The sequence below is a fragment of the Myxine glutinosa genome, chromosome 1 (assembly GCF_964187855.1).
Source record: "Myxine glutinosa chromosome 1, kmMyxGlut1.1, whole genome shotgun sequence".
NCBI classification, from domain to species: domain Eukaryota; kingdom Metazoa; phylum Chordata; class Myxini; order Myxiniformes; family Myxinidae; genus Myxine; species Myxine glutinosa.
The window spans coordinates 173895270-173915270 of NC_136261.1; the positions used below are offsets into that span (position 1 = coordinate 173895270).

The 20001-nt window shown below is 52.3% G+C and overlaps 1 protein-coding gene across 2 annotated transcripts in view; it reads left to right on the top strand.

Annotated features, from left to right (window-relative positions):
- Positions 1–20001, top strand: part of LOC137431328 (intraflagellar transport protein 70A) — a 199593-nt gene that overhangs the window by 57291 nt on the left and 122301 nt on the right. For both annotated transcript variants that reach the window (XM_068122551.2, XM_068122559.2), the window contains exon 6: positions 13232–13367. In XM_068122551.2, the coding sequence (XP_067978652.2) occupies positions 13232–13367 (136 nt within the window). The remainder of the gene's footprint in view (positions 1–13231; positions 13368–20001) is intronic.

Here is a 20001-nt window from a genome sequence, read left to right on the forward strand (position 1 = left end):
TCACTGCTCGGCGAGCACTCTCCGGCATTCCTGTTCCGGGAGCTGTTCCTCCGTCAGCTGCCTAACCCGGTACGCCTCGCCCTGGCAAGCACGACGATCACAGATCCCCGGGCCCTTGCCAGAGAAGCCGACAAGATCTCCGCCGCAGGACAGCGCATCGCAGCGGCGACATGGGACCCACCGCCGTCCGACGCAACACCCATGGCGCCCGAGCACCCGGCACGGTCGACGACCGAACTGCCGACGCAATTGGCGGCCGCTACACCGAGCCGACCACCTCCAGCACGACGACCGGCGCCTCCACCTGACCAAGCGTGGTGCTACTATCATGCCAGGTTCGGACAGAAGGCCCGGACATGCCGACCCCCGTGCACCTTCGGCAGGCCGGGAAACGGCCGGGCCGGCGTTCATTACCAGCCATGAGCGCCGGCCACACGGGCAACTTACTGTTCATCACGGATAAAGCGTCCGGACGGCGCTTCCTGTGCGACACCGACGCCCAACTGAGCGTCATACCCGCCTCTGACCAGGACAGGCAATCCGCGGTTTGCGGCCCCTCCTTGGTTGCGGCCAACGGATCGACCATCCGCACCTTCGGCCCGCGCAACGTCACCCTCTGCTTCGGCGGCCAACGCTTTGCTTGGACGTTTGTAACCGCAAACGTGCCCATGGCTCTGCTAGGCGCCGACTTCCTCTGCGCACACGGACTGCTGGTGGACGTCCAACGGCGTCGTTTAATCAACGCCGAAACCTTCAGCTCCCTGGTATGCACATTGAGCAGCTCCGCGCCGACCGAGCTGGCATGCGCCGTCCCGGCGGCGAACGAGTTTGCTCGCCTGCTCACGGAGTTCCCGGCCCTCACGCGGCCGACGTTTTCGGCCGTCGCAGTACGGCATGGGATCGAGCACCACATACCAACCACGGGCCCGCCGGTCTACGCCAGGGCCCGCCGCTTCGACCCAGCCAAGCTCGCTGTGGCGAAGGCCGAATTCGACGCGTTGGAGCACCTCGGCATCGTGCGGCGCTCCGATAGCACGTGGGCCTCGCCACTGCACATCGTGCCAAAGCCGGGGGGTGGATGGCGCCCGTGTGGCGACTACCGCCGTCTCAATGACGCTACCACCCCCGACAGGTACCCGATCCCGCATATCCAAGACTTCTCCGCCCGTCTGGCGGGACGGGTCATTTTTTCGAAAATTGATCTCATACGGGGATATCACCAGGTACCTGTCAGGGCGGCCGACGTCCCTAAAACGGCAGTCATCACGCCGTTCGGCTTATTCGAATTCTTGCGGATGCCGTTTCGTCTCAAGAACGCGGCTGAGGCGTTCCAGCGCTTGATGGACGGCGTGCTGCGTGACCTGCCGTTCCTTTTCGTTTACCTGGACGACATCCTCGTCGCCAGCACGTCCCGGGCCGAGCACCTCCTCCACCTCCGAACACTGTTCGGGCGCCTCAGCGAGCACGGCCTCATCGTCAACCCGGCCAAATGCCACTTCGGCACGACGGCCGTTGATTTTTTGGGCCACCACATCACCAAGAACGGGGCCGTGCCGCTGCCAACCAAGGTCGAGGCCATCACCACGTTCCCGCGTCCCCGCACCATAAAGGCCCTGCAGGAATTCCTGGGAATGGTGAATTTTTATCACCGCTTCGTGCCCCGCGCTGCTCAACTCATGCGGCCCCTCTACGAAGCCCTCCGGGGCAAGCCGGCCAAGCACGACATCGCCTGGTCCGCAGCAATGGATGCGGCCTTCCAAAGCTCAAAGCGGGCCCTCGCCGACGCAACACTGCTCGCTCACCCGGTGCTCAACGCTCCCATCGCCCTCACCACGGATGCCTCCGACTACGCGGTGGGCGCCGTACATGAGCAATGGGTGAACGGGGTTTGGCAGCCACTCGCTTTTTTCAGCCGGCAGCTCCGGCCGAACGAGCTCAAATACAGCACGTTTGACCGGGAGCTCCTCGGTCTACACCTGGCCATCCGCCATTTCCGCCACCTCCTGGAGGGCCGACCTTTCACGGCGTTCGTCGACCACAAGCCGTTGGTTTATGCCATGGCCAAGGTCACGGAGCCGTGGTCGGCCCGCCAACAGCGCCACCTCTCCGCCGTGTCGGAGTTTACCACGGACATCCGGCACGTCGCCGGCAAAAACAACGCCGTGGCCGACTGTCTTTCCCGGGCCAGCGCGAACGCGGTCCACCTGGGCGTGGACTTTGCGCTTATGGCGGCGGACCAAACCACCGACACCACGGTGCAAGCCCTCCGGGCGGCGGACACGGGCCTCCGCCTGGCCGACATCCCCTTCGCGGACACTGTCCTGCTCTGCGACGTCTCCCAAGGCCAGCCTCGCCCCATCGTGCCCGTCACCTGGCAACGCCGCATCTTCGCCTCCCTCCACGGCCTTTCCCACCCGGGCCGGAAAGCTTCCCAGAAGCTGGTGTCGGCGCGATTCGTCTGGCACGGCCTTCGTCGGGACGTCCGCGATTGGACCAGCACCTGCACGGCCTGCCAACGGGCCAAGGTCCACCGACACACCCAGGCCCCGCTGGCACCTTTCACCGTGCCCGAACGACGTTTCGACCACGTCAACGTGGATCTGGTGGACCCCCTCCCCCCGTCACGGGGGTTCACACACCTGCTCACCATGGTGGACAGGACCACCAGGTGGCCGGAGGCCATTCCCCTCGTCTCCACCACCACCGCCGACGTGGCGCAGGCTTTCATCGCCACCTGGGTCGCCCGCTTCGGCGCACCGGCGGACATCTCGTCAGACCGCGGACCACAGTTCACCTCCGAGCTGTGGGGCGCGGTCGCCCGCAACCTGGGGGTCAAGCTCCACCATACTACGGCCTACCACCCCCAAGCAAACGGGTTGTGCGAGCGATTCCACCGCTCCATGAAGGCCGCGCTCATGGCCGGCCTTCAAGACGGCGGTTGGGCCGACCGGCTGCCGTGGGTCCTTTTGGGCCTCCGCACGGCCCCCAAGGAGGACCTCCAGGCATCCACCGCCGAGCTTGTCTATGGCCAGGCGCTACGCGTCCCGGGCGAATTCGTGCCCGACGCTACCAGTCCCTGGTCCGCAGCTCACCAGCGCTCGGACCTCCAGGAGGCCGCCCGACGGTTTGCCCCCGTGCCAACATCCCACCACGGTGACCCCCAGTCCTACGTCCCCCCAGCCCTTCGCACAGCGGAGTATGTTTTTGTGCGTCACGACGCACATCGGGGGCCACTCCGGCCGCCGTACGACGGGCCCTTCCGGGTGCTGCGACGGGACGACAAGTCGTTCGTCATCAACATCGGCGGCAGGTCGGACCGGATTGCGGTGGACCGCCTCAAGCCGGCGCACGTGGTCGTCGACCACCCACCACGGGTGGCCCTTCCGCCGCGGCGAGGCCACCCCCCGTCCACGGTGCCCCCCACTCGACCGCCCACCACCACACCGGACCCCCTCCCACGACCCGCCAGGGGTCGCTTCGGCCGGGCCATCAGGACCCCCCTCAAATTGACCCTGCCGGTGCAAGTCGATTCTGGGGGGACGTGTGTAGCGGCTACCGCTGGGTTTTCACAATCGCCTTGCACCTATCAAGGACGCGGAGTGATCACCATGCCGGGCTCGTCCAGGACGCCTGGGCAGGCTCGCCCTCAACTTGCCAGGCCGCAACCAGGACGCTGGGCCACGCCCCCTCTCGCCTTTCCTGGGCAAACGCTCCGGGATAATATGTATATATATTGCTGCCCGATAAACGGGCTTTTCAGAGTGCCTGAGTGTTTGGTTTGATTAAAGCAACTCGGATGAATTCCAGCTTTTTGTCGCGTCCATTCTTCCGATCGACGTGGGAGCCCCAGCTCCTTCAATGTTAATGTACTTATAAACCAAGGCTAATTCCTGACTCCTGCAATAAATAATACACCACTTCTCATTGGGTCATCCATGAACCATACTCCGCTTCAAACACGACAAAGGGATTGCAGTGTTACGATTATATTTACTATATTGTTATTAATGTTATTATTATTATTACAAAAACAATACTGCTGTATTAAGAAACCTCGGCCCATTTGTCCAAAGCGGCCTGAAGGTGAGGCATGAAGGCATGAAGTCTTAGGCCTATACATACTGTGTCATTGGAAGACCCATAATGCATATGCTTTTGATATTTTATCTTCATTTTAACAATCGGGTTGTTTGTGTTTCACACTGAATGAAAAACGTAAGGGTAAAGCATGACAATTGTGATATATGACAGGTTTGTCGATGTGTGCGGCCTGAACGGTATATAGATCAAAATGGCGGTATGTGTAGTCAGCTGTCGTACGCTGTAATTACATCACAGACGTAATAACATCACCTCTGTCATGTGACCAGATCCTCAGGTCTGATTGGGGTATATTTGTGAGGGTCATACATACATACATACATACATACATACACACATACATACATACATACATACAGTATGGACATACGGACAGCCAAACACTGTTCTAGACGGCTTTGCTCTATGGGCTACGCCGTAAAAATCTTCACAAGACCAATGACATGTCATCACATTGAGTCTGTTAATATTTATAACTTCTGATGCAAAAAATAGATGTTTACGTACGCCACCAAAGGTGAATGGAGGTTATGTTTTCATTAATGTCTGTTTGCCTGTTTGTCTGTCTGTGAGCAGGATATATTGAAGGGTTATGGGTGGATTTGGACTAAACTTGGTGGACAGGTTGGTTGTGTGACAAGGACGAATTGATTAGATTTTGGTACAGATTCCCATTGAGTCATTAATGAACCATACACCGCTTCAAAAACGACAAAGGGATTGCAGTGTTACGATTATATTTACGATATTATTATTATTGACATTATTATTATTACGAAAACGATACGACTGTATTAATAAACGATACTATAGAGTATAGATTAATAAACGAATATATTAAAGAAAACGATACTCACCTGATCCCGATAATACTGAACAATTGGTCTCAATTTATAACCAGATACTTATCAAATACCATCGATCAATTTGCTCCCTTATTACTGGATTCTGGAAAACTGGCAAGTGCTTTCTCTGGTTTACTGCTAATTATATTCTCTCAAAATAACGTTCCAAATTAAAAAGAAAACACAATAAATCCAAGTCTTTTTCTAACTACCAAAAATTGAAATTGGATCTGGTCCATTTCACCAAATAATTTGCTTAAAGATAAGCGTTGCCTTGTTGTACCTCGATTGAAAACAACTCCAAAACTTAAAGAAGTTGTTATTTGGTGTCATTCATGAACTTTTAAATTGGATTTAATAATGCTTTTTCACCGACTCAATTTCGATCACGAGCCAAGTAATTTCCTGCGTCCTTTCAGTGCAAGATCTTGTGTATCGTTAAAGCACTTGGTAAACTGGCTCTGGATCTTACATTTTATTCCACAACATAAAATAGTTTCTCCTTCTTTAGATCACTTTCTATTTGATACATTTTCATCATTGTTTTCCCTTGCTTTTATTTGTTTCTCCACTTAAAACAAAACATTAAATTGCTCCATTGTATCTATAGTTCCATCCCCATTCAACGAGCCAGAACAATTACCATCTTGGGAAAAACCCTTTACTGTATATAAACGATCTTCAAAATTACAGAGCTGTTTTTCTTTTACTTTTCATCTTAAAGATTCTAGAATATCTAATTTCTAATGAGCTTTTGGACTATTTTTTTGCTTCGGAAGTCAACTGAAAGGGTCTAAAAGAGGAGGCTGGTGCCAACAAAATCAGTTGGTTTAAAACAAATACATATATAGATTGCACTTGGACTGCCATTCTGAAGGTCACAAATGATATTTTTCACAAAGCAGACCTGGGGTTAGCTACAAATGTAATACTTCTGGACTTATCAGAATACTTTGACCGAGTTGACCATCATATAATACTGACCATGTTCAGTCCTATTTTGTTATCTCTGCATCTGATCTTTCCTGGGAAAACCACATTTCCAAGCTGGCCTCTAAAGCTAGTCGCCACTGGGCATCCTCCATCGTATGAAGTCTTTTCTGGGCACTTCTGAGCTCCTCAACACATACAAAGCTTTCATCCACAGCTCGATGGAATACTGCTCTCCCCTCTGGGCTGGTGCTCCTGCCTCACACCTAGATCGGCTTCACGCTGTAGAAACCAAAGCTTTCAGAATCATTGGAATCTCCCGTTATGAAGCTGATTCTGAGGGCCTTTCTCTCTCTCACCGCAGGCACGTTGGTGGTCTTTCTGTCTTCTACCGACCCCTCTCTGGCCTTGCCCCCCCTGCTCTGTCTGTGCTCTGTCCCCAAAATATTCCTACAGGCCGCACAAGATCTGCCAGGAACCCTCTTCTGGTGAAACTGCCAAAATCAAGACTATCTGCTCACCTTTACTCTTTCATTCCTCTTTTCTTCCGCCTCTGGAACAAACTCCCACACTCCCTTCGATCCGTCTCTTCCCTCCAGGTCTTTAAAACAGCTGTTCACCCCCATCTCTTGTCTTCCCCCATCCAAAACCTTGTTTTTTTCTACCCCCATTAAAACACCCCAAATCCTCCTCTTTCAATCTCCAACTTCTTTCATGAAATTCCTAGTAGTGTTAATTTGCTTTATACCGTGTACCCCTCCCCCTTTCCTCCCATTCATCTGCCTTCCACAGATAAGATCTACCGACGTCCTCTTTCTCTACTGTTGTTGTGCTTGTGTGCTTCCCTCTCTCTCCCCCTCTTGTCCCCCACTCACTTCATTGTATGTTTCATGTGTCTGTGAATGTTTTCATGATTAATGTGTTAGCTCTTACACGATCCTCGATTCTGTACACAAAAAAATAAATTAAAATCGGTTTTTGAATGGTTTAAATCATAATTTACAAAATCGGTACATCGACACTAAATATTAAGACACAATTAATTTATATTTTGTTGTTCTCCAGTGATCTGTTCTTGGTCTGTTCCTTGATTTCTCTTTATCTGCATCTACTTGGTACAATTTCACAAATTTCATGACCTGTTTCATTGTTATGCTGATGATACCTAGATTGCGATGATACATCACCAGCTTGAATCGACAATTTTCCATTCAACCTGATGATTTGCTCTTTTCCGCAACTCCACATCCCAGTCTCTAAAAAATTCAAACATTGGCATCCATTAACTTTCTCAAAATCAATGTTGATTTTTGTGTCTGTGATTTTTGTGTATTGTGATTTTTTTTTTACTGATGAGACGGACATGCTGATTGTTGGCTCTCCATCCATTCTTTAAACGATCCAACCCCAGATAGAGGATTACCACCTGACCTTATCCGGATTTAAATGTAGGTGTCACTGTGGACCGAACTATTTACTATTTTTCATGCTTTGCTAAAATCTGCAAATCTGTTTTTTTCTTTCTGGACACCGTTGTCCTAATGTGCTCATGCCTAAATCATAAGATCATAAGGCTTGAAACTCTGCTTCGTAATCAACATCGCTCTTAGATTACTGAAACTCATTGTGAGGATGCTTGCCTACTTCATCTCTCAAGTCATTACTACTCATTCAGAATGTGCCTGCAATGCTTTTCGTGCAACCTCATCAACATGATCACATCACTCCAATTCTGAAGACACTTCACAGGCTCCCAGTACACCAACGGATAGATAGTATACCTCCAAAAAGAAGCTATTAAAGCGTGGCGTTACGCGCGCTGCTTGTGAGCAAGGAGGAAGCGGACAAGCGGTAACATATAAACGTCTTTATTGTAAGACTACACTGTAACACTGTACTGTCCCGGGCTGGGCGCCCGGTGTATATCATGAGGCCACGCCTACCCCTGGTGCGTGGCCACCGCCCACTTGGTGCGCGGAATGATGTCACCACGCCAGTGGGCTTTTGTGTCCGCCACACGCGCCCCCCCAGAATTCCCGCGCACCTGGAGGGCCAGTTTGCGGGGCAGACGAATGACCCGGCCGAAGCGCCCCCTGGCGATCGGCGGCGTCCGGGGTGCAGGGATGCCAGGTGGGATGCCCCTGGCTGCCCCTGGGATGGGTGCAGGACCGGGGGGCGGCGTGGCGGCGGGGCTGGGCGGTGCCGGGGGTCCGCCCGCAGGAGGGCGGCCCCGACGTGGGGGTCGGGCCACTGGCGGTGGATGGTCCATATCGAGGTGGGCCGGCTTGAGGCGGTCTACCGAAACGCGGTCAGGAGTACCGCCGATGTCCAGGGTGAAGTGCTTCGCCCCGGTCTCCAGCACGCGGAAAGGCCCGTCGTACGGGGGCCGCAGTGGTGTCCGATGGGCATCGTGGCGGACGAAGACGTACTCCGCCGTGCGAAGCTCCGGGGCGACGTGCGTCGGTGGGTGCCCGTGGCATGCCGTTGGCACCGGGGCGAACCTCTGGGCGGTCTCTTGTAGAGCGGAGCGCTGCTGTGCCGCGGACCATGGTGCCGTGGAGTCGGGGAGGAACTCGCCCGGCACCCGCAGCGGTTGCCCGAAGACCAATTCCGCCGCGGATGCGCGCAGGTCCTCCTTGGGCGCCGTCCGGAGGCCCAGCAGGACCCAGGGGAGCCTGTCGACCCAGCCGCCGTCGCGGAGGGTGGCCCGGAGCGCGGCCTTCAATGAGCGGTGAAATCGCTCACACAGGCCGTTAGCCTGGGGATGGTAGGCCGTGGTTCGGTGCAGCCGGACCCCGAGCCCCTGCGCAACCGCCCCCCAGAGCTCCGAGGTGAACTGGGGGCCGCGGTCGGATGAGATGTCTGAGGGGGCGCCGAACCGGGCGACCCAGGTGGCGATGAAAGCCTGCGCGACATCGGCCGCCGTTGTCGACGCCAAGGGCACGGCCTCCGGCCACCGGGTGGTGCGGTCCACCATGGTGAGGACGTAGGTGAAACCCCGCGAGGGGGGCAGAGGTCCCACCAGGTCCACGTGGACGTGGTCAAACCGGCGTTCCGGCACCGTGAACGGGGCCAACGGGGCCTGGGTGTGCCGGTGCACCTTGGCGCGCTGGCACGCGAGGCACGTCCTGGCCCAGCCGCGGACGGCCTTCCGGAGGCCATGCCAGACGAACTTGTCGGCGATCAGCCTTTGGGAGGCCCTCGCGCCCGGGTGGGACAGGCCGTGGATGGCGTCAAACACCTGGCGCTGCCAGCCCGCGGGCACGATGGGGCGAGGACGCCCGAGGGAGACGTCGCACAAGAGGGCCGCGCCCGCGCCGTCAAACGGCACCTCGGTGATGCGGAGGCCCGTGACGGCGGTCCGCAAGGCCTGGACGTCGGGGTCAGCGGCCTGGTCCGCTGCCATCCGGGCATAGTCGATGCCGAGGTGGACTGCGTGGGCGACGGCCCGGGAAAGGCAATCCGCCACCGGGTTGTCCTTCCCCGCGACGTGCTGGATGTCCGTCGTGTACTCGGACACGGCCGAGAGGTGACGCTGCTGCCGGGCCGACCACGGCTCGGTGACTTTGCCCATCGCAAAGATCAGCGGCTTGTGGTCGACGAAGGCAGTGAACGCCCGGCCCTCGAGCAGATGGCGGAAGTGCCTGACCGCCAAGTGAAGTCCGAGCAACTCGCGGTCGAAGGTACTGTAACGGCGTTCGGGCGGGCGAAGCTGCCGGCTAAAGAACGCCAGCGGTTGCCAAGCTCCACGCACCCATTGCTCATGCACTGCGCCCACCGCGTAGTCCGAGGCATCGGTGGTGAGGGCGATCGGTGCATCGGGCACCGGGTGCGCGAGCATGGTGGCGTTAGCCAAGGCGAGCTTCGCGCCCGTGAACGCCGTGTCCATCTGCTCGGTCCAGGTAACGTCGCCTTTGCCCGGCTTACCTCGGAGAGCTTCGTGCAGGGGGCGCAGGAGCTGGGCGATACGGGGCAGGAACCGATGGTAAAAGTTCACCATGCCCAGGAACTCCTGCAGCCCTCTGATCGTGCGGGGGCGCGGAAACCCCTTCACCGCCTCCACCTTGGCCGGTAGGGGGACGGCCCCGTGCCTGGTGACACGGTGCCCCAGAAAATCGATTGTGGCGGCGCCGAACCGGCACTTTGCGGGGTTCACAATCAGGCCATGCTGGCCCAGGCGTTCGAAGAGCGTGCGGAGGTGGCGTAGGTGCTCTTCGCGGGACGCGCTGGCGACGAGGATATCGTCCAGGTAAACGTAGACAAAATCCAAGTCGCGCAGGACGCTGTCCATCAGTCGCTGGAACGCCTGAGCCGCATTCTTCAGACCGAAGGGCATGCGCAAGAACTCGAAGAGTCCGAATGGCGTGATGACCGCCGTCTTCGGGACGTCCTCCGGCCTGACGGGGACCTGATGGTAGCCGCGTATGAGGTCCACCTTCGAGAAGAAGGACCTGCCCGCCAAACGGGCGGAAAAGTCCTGAATGTGGGGGACGGGGTAGCGGTCGGGAGTCGTGGCGTCATTGAGACGGCGATAGTCCCCGCACGGTCGCCATCCCCCGCCGGGCTTCGGCACGATGTGCAGCGGCGACGCCCAAGCGCTCTCTGAGCGCCGAACGATGCCGAGTCGCTCCAGGGTAGCGAACTCCGCTTTTGCCACCGCCAGCTTCGTCGGCTCGAGGCGGCGTGCCCGGGCGTAGACCGGTGGCCCGACAGTGGGGATGTGATGGGCCACCCCGTGCTTGACGGCCCCCGCCGAGAAGGTGGGCCGCGTGAGGGCCGGGAAGCCGGCGAGGAGGCGGGTGAATGCGTCCGCTGCCGGAAGCGTACAGACCAACGTGGCCGGAACCGAATCGTTCGGCAAGCCGCTTGGCAAGCCGCTCGTTGAGCTGGACAACGCACAAGCGAGCGAGCTGAACGTCTCGGCCTGGACAAGCCGTCTGCGCTTGACGTCGACCAGGAGCCCATTAGCGCACAGGAAGTCCGCGCCAAGCAGTGCCATGGGCACGTCGGCGGTGACGAACGTCCATCGGAAAACCTGCCCTCCAAACCGCAGAGAGAGGCAGCGTTTTCCATACGTACGGATGGGCGTCCCGTTCGCGGCAAGCAGCGCGGGGCCCCCACCCGCGGCGTGCTTGTCTGACGTGCCGGCGGGAATGACACTCACCTGCGCTCCCGTGTCGCACAGGTAACGGCGCCTGGAGAAGGTGTCCGTTATGAACAGCAGGCTGTTCGAATGGCCGGCGCTCATCGCCACTATTGAGCGCCGGCCCGGGCGTTTCCCGACCCGTTGAAGGAGCACGGCGGATGACACCGCCGAGCTTCGTGGCCGAACTTGGCGTGGAACCAGCACCAGGTGGTGGAGCTGGAGGAGCGCGGCTGGCTCCGCCAGGCCGGTGGAGTTGGCGGGTTTCCCCGCGGTGGCGGTTTTCGCCGCGGCGGTGGGCGGGGCGTGGCGGCGTTCACGAGGTGCATATCAGCATGCTGCTGAACATCAGCGTGCTGTAGAAGCTGATGCTGTGGAACATGCTGCTGAACATCAGCGTCGAGGGCCGTGACGGCCACGCCGACGCTCGCCCGCATGTCCGAAGCGGCGAAGTACCTGTCCGCCTCGGCCGCCAATGCTCGGGGTTCCGTTAGCTCGGTCCCGGCCAACGCGAGGCGGACCTGCGCTGGAAGTTGGCGCCGGAAAAGCGCCCGGAATAGTGAACCGGGGGCTTCGTCGCCCAACAGTGACAGCATATGGTCCATTCGGACCGACGGGCGCGTCTCACCGAGCTCGGGGAGATCCAGGAGGCGGTCGGCCCGTGCGTCGTCCGTAAGGCCGAACGTGGCTAGGAGTAGCCGCTTGAGTGCCTCGTACTTGTGGCCGTTCGGTGGGTGGCGAAGGACGGACACAACTCGAGCGGCCGTGCCGGGCCCGAGGGAGGCGACGACGTGGCAATAGCGCGTGTCATCGCCGGTGAGGCGCCGAAGCTGAAATTGGGCTTCGGCCTGGACGAACCAGACTTCGGCCTGAGCCTCCCAAAATTCCGGAAGTTTGACGAAGTCGGCCATGGCGATGGCGTCGCGTGTGGAAGGATCGCTCCAGCAGATCCAACGTCGAGGGTCACCAGTAAAGCGCGGCGTTACGCGCGCTGCTTGTGAGCAAGGAGGAAGCGGACAAGCGGTAACATATAAACGTCTTTATTGTAAGACTACACTGTAACACTGTACTGTCCCGGGCTGGGCGCCCGGTGTATATCATGAGGCCACGCCTACCCCTGGTGCGTGGCCACCGCCCACTTGGTGCGCGGAATGATGTCACCACGCCAGTGGGCTTTTGTGTCCGCCACACTATAATCAAACAACAGGAATATTCGTGTTGTTGCTTCCATAACAATGAAGACTTTGGCAAATGTTGATTCTTCATTTATGTTCCTTAATATTAACTACATGTGTAACTCTCTGCCTCTTAAAATTCACCCAGCCGCATAAACTATGGTTTATAAATCTCTCCAAAGATCGAATCATTTTCCCATTGCTTTTTCTTAATTATTACGTTCATACCTCTTTATTTGTCATTAAGCAGATGTTGAGGTGGGTGGAGGGAGTAATGGCAGACAGAGAGATATCAAGGAAATTGAAAGGGAAGGCTCTGATGTCGTGTACTATGCTGGCCAACTTTACAGTCTGGAAATGGTGGCACTGATAGAGGTACAACAAGAGGCTGCAGGTTTACGAGGATAACTGGGTGAGGAGGATTGTGGGAGTTAAGAGGGTGGATAGCAGGAGAATGGAGGAACTGAGGGAGGATATTGATTGGTGTGCAGATGAGCTTGACGGGGAGATTGTTGTGCAGATGAGCCTAATGGGTAGACTGGTGAAATTCCGGCTGAGATGGGCTGGGCACGTGGTGCAGATGAGGGAAGAGAGAATGGCAAAGAGAGCAGATAAGTTGAAGGAGCAAGGTAGGAGGGAAAGAGGTAGACCATAGTTGAGATGGGAGGATTGTGTGAAGAGGGATATCAGTGAGGTGGAGCAGGTTGGAAAGTGGAGAGAGATAATTGGAGGAGTATCGTGATCAAGGTAGGGCAGAAGCTTGGTATTATTGAACCTCATCAATTATAAATGGAAGAGGAGGAAGAAGAAGAGCCTTTTGCGGTATTACCTCTGAATTAAAAACGATGTATAAAAATTGATTTATCCATTGATTGACTTTTCACTGTTTATCCATATTGTCAATCGTTTTGGACTGTTCTACATTTGATCAAGAGTGGTCCACATCACCTTTATTAACCAAAGGTAGGAGATTTGTTAAATGCATTGCAAATGTTGCAGTACTTTTTCTTATCAACATTCCACTGCACCATTCACAGGTTATATTGGACCAACTCAATCCACATGATGTCGACACAGTAAGCAATCAGGCCTGCATGCTGTACAAGGATGGCTGCTTTGAAGAAGCGGTTGAGAAATTTACCCATGCAGTGCACCTTTCATCATTCTCGCCTGGTAGGTGTGTCCAATTTTGGATGAATGAAAAATCATGCTCTTTGCCATTGCAATATTAATGTTAAATGTTTGACTACTTTTGCATTAAAGCCAGATGACTATTGAACCATCCATAATATCACAAGGTATCACAAGGTAATTAAAGTGCAGGTAAATGCAATTTTTTCATCCTGCTTATGTCAAACTCAACATTCCATTGCATGCTGGTGACCTGATCAAACTCTTAATGTAAAAGTCCAACCCACGTTGTGAATTTGTGTGTATGTCAAAATCTTCAGGCCCTTGTTTTCATGTCAGAAATGCATGTCATACTTGAATACATACAACCATGCGCATACAAACTAGGAATGACAGGTGAGCGAAACTTTGTTTAAAATGATAACAGCAATTAATTAACTGGATGAGCAATGAAGAAAATTAACTTTCTCGTCAGTGACAGTTAAAGTTTGGATTGAGAATAAACTTTTCCTGTTTCGGGGGTTGTTTTCAACATCATGATTTCACAAATGGTCTCCCAGCAAATAAGTTATAAAATTAAATATATACTACAAAGAGATGTCAAAAAAACGTTTTGTGTAGATCATTTTTGGTTTTTTTTTAGTGGGAAAAAGTGGAGATGTTTTTTTTTTTTCATTTTGGAGAAAAGACAAGTAAACAGATGATGGTCAGGAGATGGTGTCCATGTCTCTCCAACCACGTACTTCTTGGACTAGCCACCAAACAGAGAGAGTGCAGGAGAGTTGTCTCTCAAAAGTCCAAAGCTTAGCCCCGAACTCCAACGTCCAGGCATTGCAACAGAGATGGTGCGTTGTTTTGAGAGCTGTAGTGCCATAACTTGTTGCAGTGCCAACTCCCAGTATAGCCAGTTGGAATGGTGGCAGTGATTTGAAATTACCACTTATATGGAAGAACGAGGTTGCAAGGTTATTAGAACGAGGTTAGTCCAAAATAATTGCATACCACTTGCATTTTTGGACTGGTTGAGCAATTTCCTTTGTAATTATATAATCCTGTTGCAGCTGGGGGCAATTGATACAATGAGAGATGATTACAAATGACAAACAGCTAACCAAGCCATGTCAATTGGAATACCAGGCCAGACACAGGAAGAAACATTTTGCTAAACCCTCCACCTTCTTTCATTTTCAATCCGTGAATGACAAACACTTCCTTACACTTCTTATATTTCAACAAAGAACGAAAAGATCATTCAGTTACATCCGCAAAACCCATATGTATGATTATCAGAATTCACTGTTGATTAATAGTTACCCAAGATCTCACCCAAGTTACCCAAGATCTCCTACTCTTTTTATATACCATACACCGCACAGGCATTACATAAAAACAGACCAGAGAAGTCACAACATCCAAACTAATCTCAGCCGTGCACATGTGTAATTCCACAAAGGCCAAATGTCAGCAAGCCATAAAAAACAGATGTACAATCAAATCGGCACTCGGTAGAGCGCATACCCACCAGGCTGTACAATTCACATTTTGTATCAGACTGATAGGCCAGAAGTGCATCTGTACCATTTGTCCTTGTTACATACCAAAATCTAATTGGCTTCTTCTTGTCACTTACCCAACTCATCCACCGAGTTTTATCATAATTTGTCCACAATTTTTCACATATCATAATATGTATAGTTTTTGGCCCCATCTCCCAAGAGCGAAGAATCACTTAAAAATATACATATAAATTCTCGTATACCGATTCAGATCTTCATGAAAATGGAATCAATTTGTGCGTGTCACACACCCAACCCGTCCACCAAATTTTGGCCGAATCCATCCATAACTTTTTGAGATATCTTCCTGACAGACAAACAAACAGACAGGGGTTGACCCTCCGTCCATCCATCATGTTGACCCTCCGAAACATAACCTCCGTCCATCTTCGGTAGTGGAGGTAACTAGAACGGCACTCAGTAGCGTGCATACCTCTGCACGCTGAACAGTTTATTACATATTTTTATACACAGACGAGGCTCGTGGAAGAGCTAGTACGAGTACACGAAACATAGAAGGATACAACAGAACAAAAGGAACAGCAGAAAGAGGGGCAAACTCCAACAGTTGTGGTGTTGGCCAAGACAGAGGGAGGCATACAAACAAGGGGTTGATTCCACAAGCAGAAAAAAGAGGAACAAATGAGTGGAGGTGAGCAGTGATCCAGGATTTAGATAGTTTCCCCAAAAAGGGGTTGATGGTGGACCGTGTGATTCCTGCAGAAACCTGGGGGACAAAGCACAGAAACAGCAGATGGTGCAAGACCCAAAAGGAGGCGATATAGGACAGAGAGAGCACCAACCTGTCTGTGTTGGCGAACTTATAAGTCCATAGGCTCAGCTTCATCGCTGGATATTCCAATACTCTTGAAGGCCATGGTTTTCACAGCATCGAGCTGAGAAATATGTGAGGCAGAGGAGCCAGCCCAGAGGGAAGAGCAGTATGAAGTGGATAGGAGATGAAGGCCTTGTAAGTGGATAGGAGTTCAGTTGTGCCAAGGAAGGACTTTGTACAACGGAGAATGCACAGTCGGTGGCTGGCTTTGGAGGCCAGTATTGAAACATGGTTTTCCAAAGAAATATCACTGTTGAACCAGGAGTTTGAATGATTGAGCTTCCTCAAGAGCATTTTTTTTTTTTTTTTTTTTTTTTTTTGCATACAAGATCGAGGCTCGTGAAAAAACGAACATTAATCACACAGAAAGACAAACCGACACATAAAACAAATAACATCGGGAGCGGTAGACAAGATGGGGAGAGAGGGGGAAGGACACAAACACAACATTTGAGAGCAGGGACCAAGAGACATGGAGACATCGAGAGATCTGTGGGAGGGAGAGGGCTTTGGGTGGGGGGCATGGGAAGGGGGGGGGGGGGTGGGAGAGGTATAAAACATATGGACACTGCCAGGACTTCCAGGAAAGAAGTTGGAATTTCAAACAAGGTGGATCTGGGGTGAATTAGTGGGGGTAGAAAAGATCAAGGTTTTGGATGGGGGAAGATAAGAGATGGTGGTGAACAGCTGTTTTAAAGACCTGGAGGGAGGAGTGGGATTGAAGGGAGTGTGGGAGTTTGTTCCAGAGGCGGGAGAAAAGAGGAATGAAAGAGTGAAGGTGAGCAGAGAGCCGAGATTTCGGCAGTTTAACCATCAGAGGGTTGCTGGCAGATCTTGTGCGACCTGTAGGAATATTTGGGGGACAGAGCACAGAGAGAGCTGGGGGAGCAAGGCCGGAGAGGAGTCGGTAGAAGACAGAAAGACCACCTACCTGCCTGCGGTGAGTGAGTGAAAGGCCCTCAGAGATAGCTTCATCGCGGGAGATTCCAATGATTCTGAAAGCCTTGGTTTCAACAGCGTGAAGCCGAGCTAGGTGTGAGGCAGGAGCACCAGCCCACAGGGGAGAACAGTATTCCATTGAGCTGCGGATGAAAACCTTGTATGTGGTGAGGAGCTCAGGTGTGCCGAGGAAGGACTTCGCACGACGGAGGATGCCCAGTCGGCGACTGGCTTTGGAGGCCAGCTTGGAAATGTGGTTTTCCCAAGAAAGATCATGGCAGATAGTGAGACCCAAAAGCTTGAGCGACAGAACTTCTTGGAGAGGATTGTTGAGAAAGTAGATGGGAGGGTTGTCCAGTCGATCTTTTCGGAGAGACATAGTAAGAGTGTGAGATTTGTCAGGATTGAAAGACATGTTCCACTTGTTTGCCCAGTCTGTGATTTTGTCCAGGTCTTCAGAGAGTGAGGAGGCTGCAGACTGCCGATCTGAGGGAAGAGGAATGGAGCGGCAGAGAGTGGAGTCGTCAGCAAAGAGATAGAGAGGATTTTCCAGAGAGTCGGAGAGATCATTGATAAAGACCAGAAAAAGCACAGGGCCCAGCACACTGCCTTGGGGAACTCCAGCCTGAACAGGAAGGGGGAGATGAGAGAAATCCTTTCAGGGCCACACGTTGACTACGACCAGAGAGGAAGTCCGCAAGCCATGCATGGAGATTTCCATGGATACCATAGGAGGAGAGTTTGGTGAGCAGAGCTGGGTGCCAGACCGTATCGAAGGCACGTGATATGTCAAGGGAGACAGCTCTGATTTCCTGTTTGGCATTGAGGACCTCCATCCATTGTTGAGACAGCAGAAGCAGCATGTCCAGAGTAGAGTGACCTGGTCTGAAACCAAATTGATGATCAGAGATCAAGCCATTGGAGAAGAGGAATGATTTCATATCCGAAGCAATGATGGATTCCATGACTTTGCTGATAATTGGGAGCAGGCTGATTGGTCTGTCGTTGCAAGGATCTGTTTTTGCACCTTTTTTGTGTAAAGCGGTAATGTTTGCTAATTTCCAGGATGCTGGCAGATGACCTTGAGCAAAAGATAGGGTGAAAAGAACAGAGAGGGTGAGATAGAGCGGCAGAGCAGGATTTTAGGACCCGTGGGCTGATGCCGCCTGGTCCAGTTGCAGAATCAGAGTCGAGGTTCGACAAAAAGTCCTCCACCTTGTCAGAAGAGAAGGACACAGAGTCCAGGAGCAGTTGGGTTCGACTGGGAAAGGTGGGGACAGAGAGAGATGGGTTTGGGACTAAAGATTTTGAGGCAAACACAGAGTTGAGGCATTCGGCTTTGTCACGTGCGATGTCAACTGTGTGGCCATTTGAGGTAAGGGAGGGGATGGAGGGGGAACAAACACCAGAAACGGATTTGACCAGATGCCACCAGGATTTGGAGGAAGGAGACAGGTTTGAGAGTTCATTCTTGAGTGAGGAGAGATAGTGCTTCCTGGCACTCCTGAGGGTAGACACACACTTGTTCCGAGCTTGGTGGAAGGAACTGAGATTGCCCTCAGTTGGATTAGCCTTCCAAGAGGCAAAGGCAAGTTGTTTCAGGGCAACTGCCTCACCACAAGATTCAGTGTACCATGGATGGGAGGAAGGGTAAGACAACTGAAGACGAGATGGGATAAATCTGTGCATGAGAGAGAGCAGTTTGCTTTGGAAGAATTCCCAGGAAGAATTGATGTCAGAGGCAGTGGAGATGGGAGACCAGTCCAGATGATTGATGGCTGCTTGAAGACCGTCCCAGTCGGCCTGAGTGAAATGCCAGACTCGTCGACGCTGAGGAGGCTCTCTGAGAATGGCCAGAGAGATGTCCACTTTGACAAGCACATGATCAGAAGAACCGATTTGAGCAGAAGAAGAGCAGCAGACATTAGCAGGGAAGTTTGTCATAATCAAGTCTAGAAGAGAAGATACTCCATTGGCTGAGATCCGGGTCGGGAAATTGACAGATTGTGTCAATCCCAGTGAGTCACAGAAGTCCTTTGTTGAGGTGCCATGACTGGTGAGAGAGGAACCCACACCCAATCAGGTGGCATGATGGCAGTTGAAGTCACCACATATGAGGAAGAGAGAGTTGGGATGAGTGGATAGAAGTTGGTCCATGTTGTCAGACAGTGAAATGTAAATGGAGTCATCACTGTTTGGGGGACGGTACAGAACACATATGAACAAAAGGTGGGAGCGGAGAGGAAGCCGTAGCCAGAGGTACTCCTGGGGGTGAGGAGGAGAGAGGGCAGTGCAAGGAGAGTGAGGAAGAGAGTTTTTGATAAAGATAGCCACCCCACCACCAGGATGAGGCTCAGGTCTATCATACCGGAGCATTGTTAAGAAAGTAGATAGGAGGTCTTTTGTAAGTAGATAGGAGGATAGTAGATAGTAAAGTAGATTGGAGGTTTATGTTTTGTATCCCACTGAAAGGCCAGATCACCATTCGGACCTTAACGATCCCGTCCACCATGTTGTCACACACACAACCCGTTGACAGAGTTTCATCCGAATCCAGCCACAACTTTTTGAGATATGGTGCTATATATCGTCATTGGCCTTATCTCTCAGTGGTGAAGAATCTCTTTTCAAAATTCTCGTATCTGGATCTTCACCAAAATCTAATCAATTTGTCCTTGTCACACACCCAACCTGTCCACCAACCTTTATCTGAATGCATCCATAACTCTTTAAGATATCCTTCTCACAGACAAACAGATAAACAAACAAACAGATAAATAAGAAGGTGTCATGCAGAGCATGATACTTGCAAAATCCACCCCTCCCCAAAATATAAAGTTGCCATGGATACATTAAATTGTCCATTTCATTAAGATTAAATGGACAATCGTAATCAAAGCTTGGGTCAATCGGATTAAAATTGATGATTTTTCAGATGAAAATTGATATTAGAAGTTTCACCTTGAGTTGATCTTTGACCTCAACATTGTTGCTCTTCCAATCTAGTGATGCACTATGTAATTGCTGTTTAACTTTCAAGTTAATTGGATGAAAAGTGATGATTTTTCAGATGAAAATTGATGATTTTAGAAGTTTGACCTTTAGTTGACCTTTGACATTTTGACCTCAAAAATAGTTGCTTTCCCAATGTAGTGAGTCAATATGAAAATGCTGTTCAATTTTCAAGTCAATTGGATGAAAAAACGACAGTTTTAGAAATTTGACCTTCAGGTTAACTTTTGACCTCAAAATAAATAGGCTTTTTCCTTATGACTGGTGCCTGGTGTTGGCTTAGCTGTTTGGGTGCTGGCTTGGGATCCCGGTCGATCGCTGAATTAACACCAGG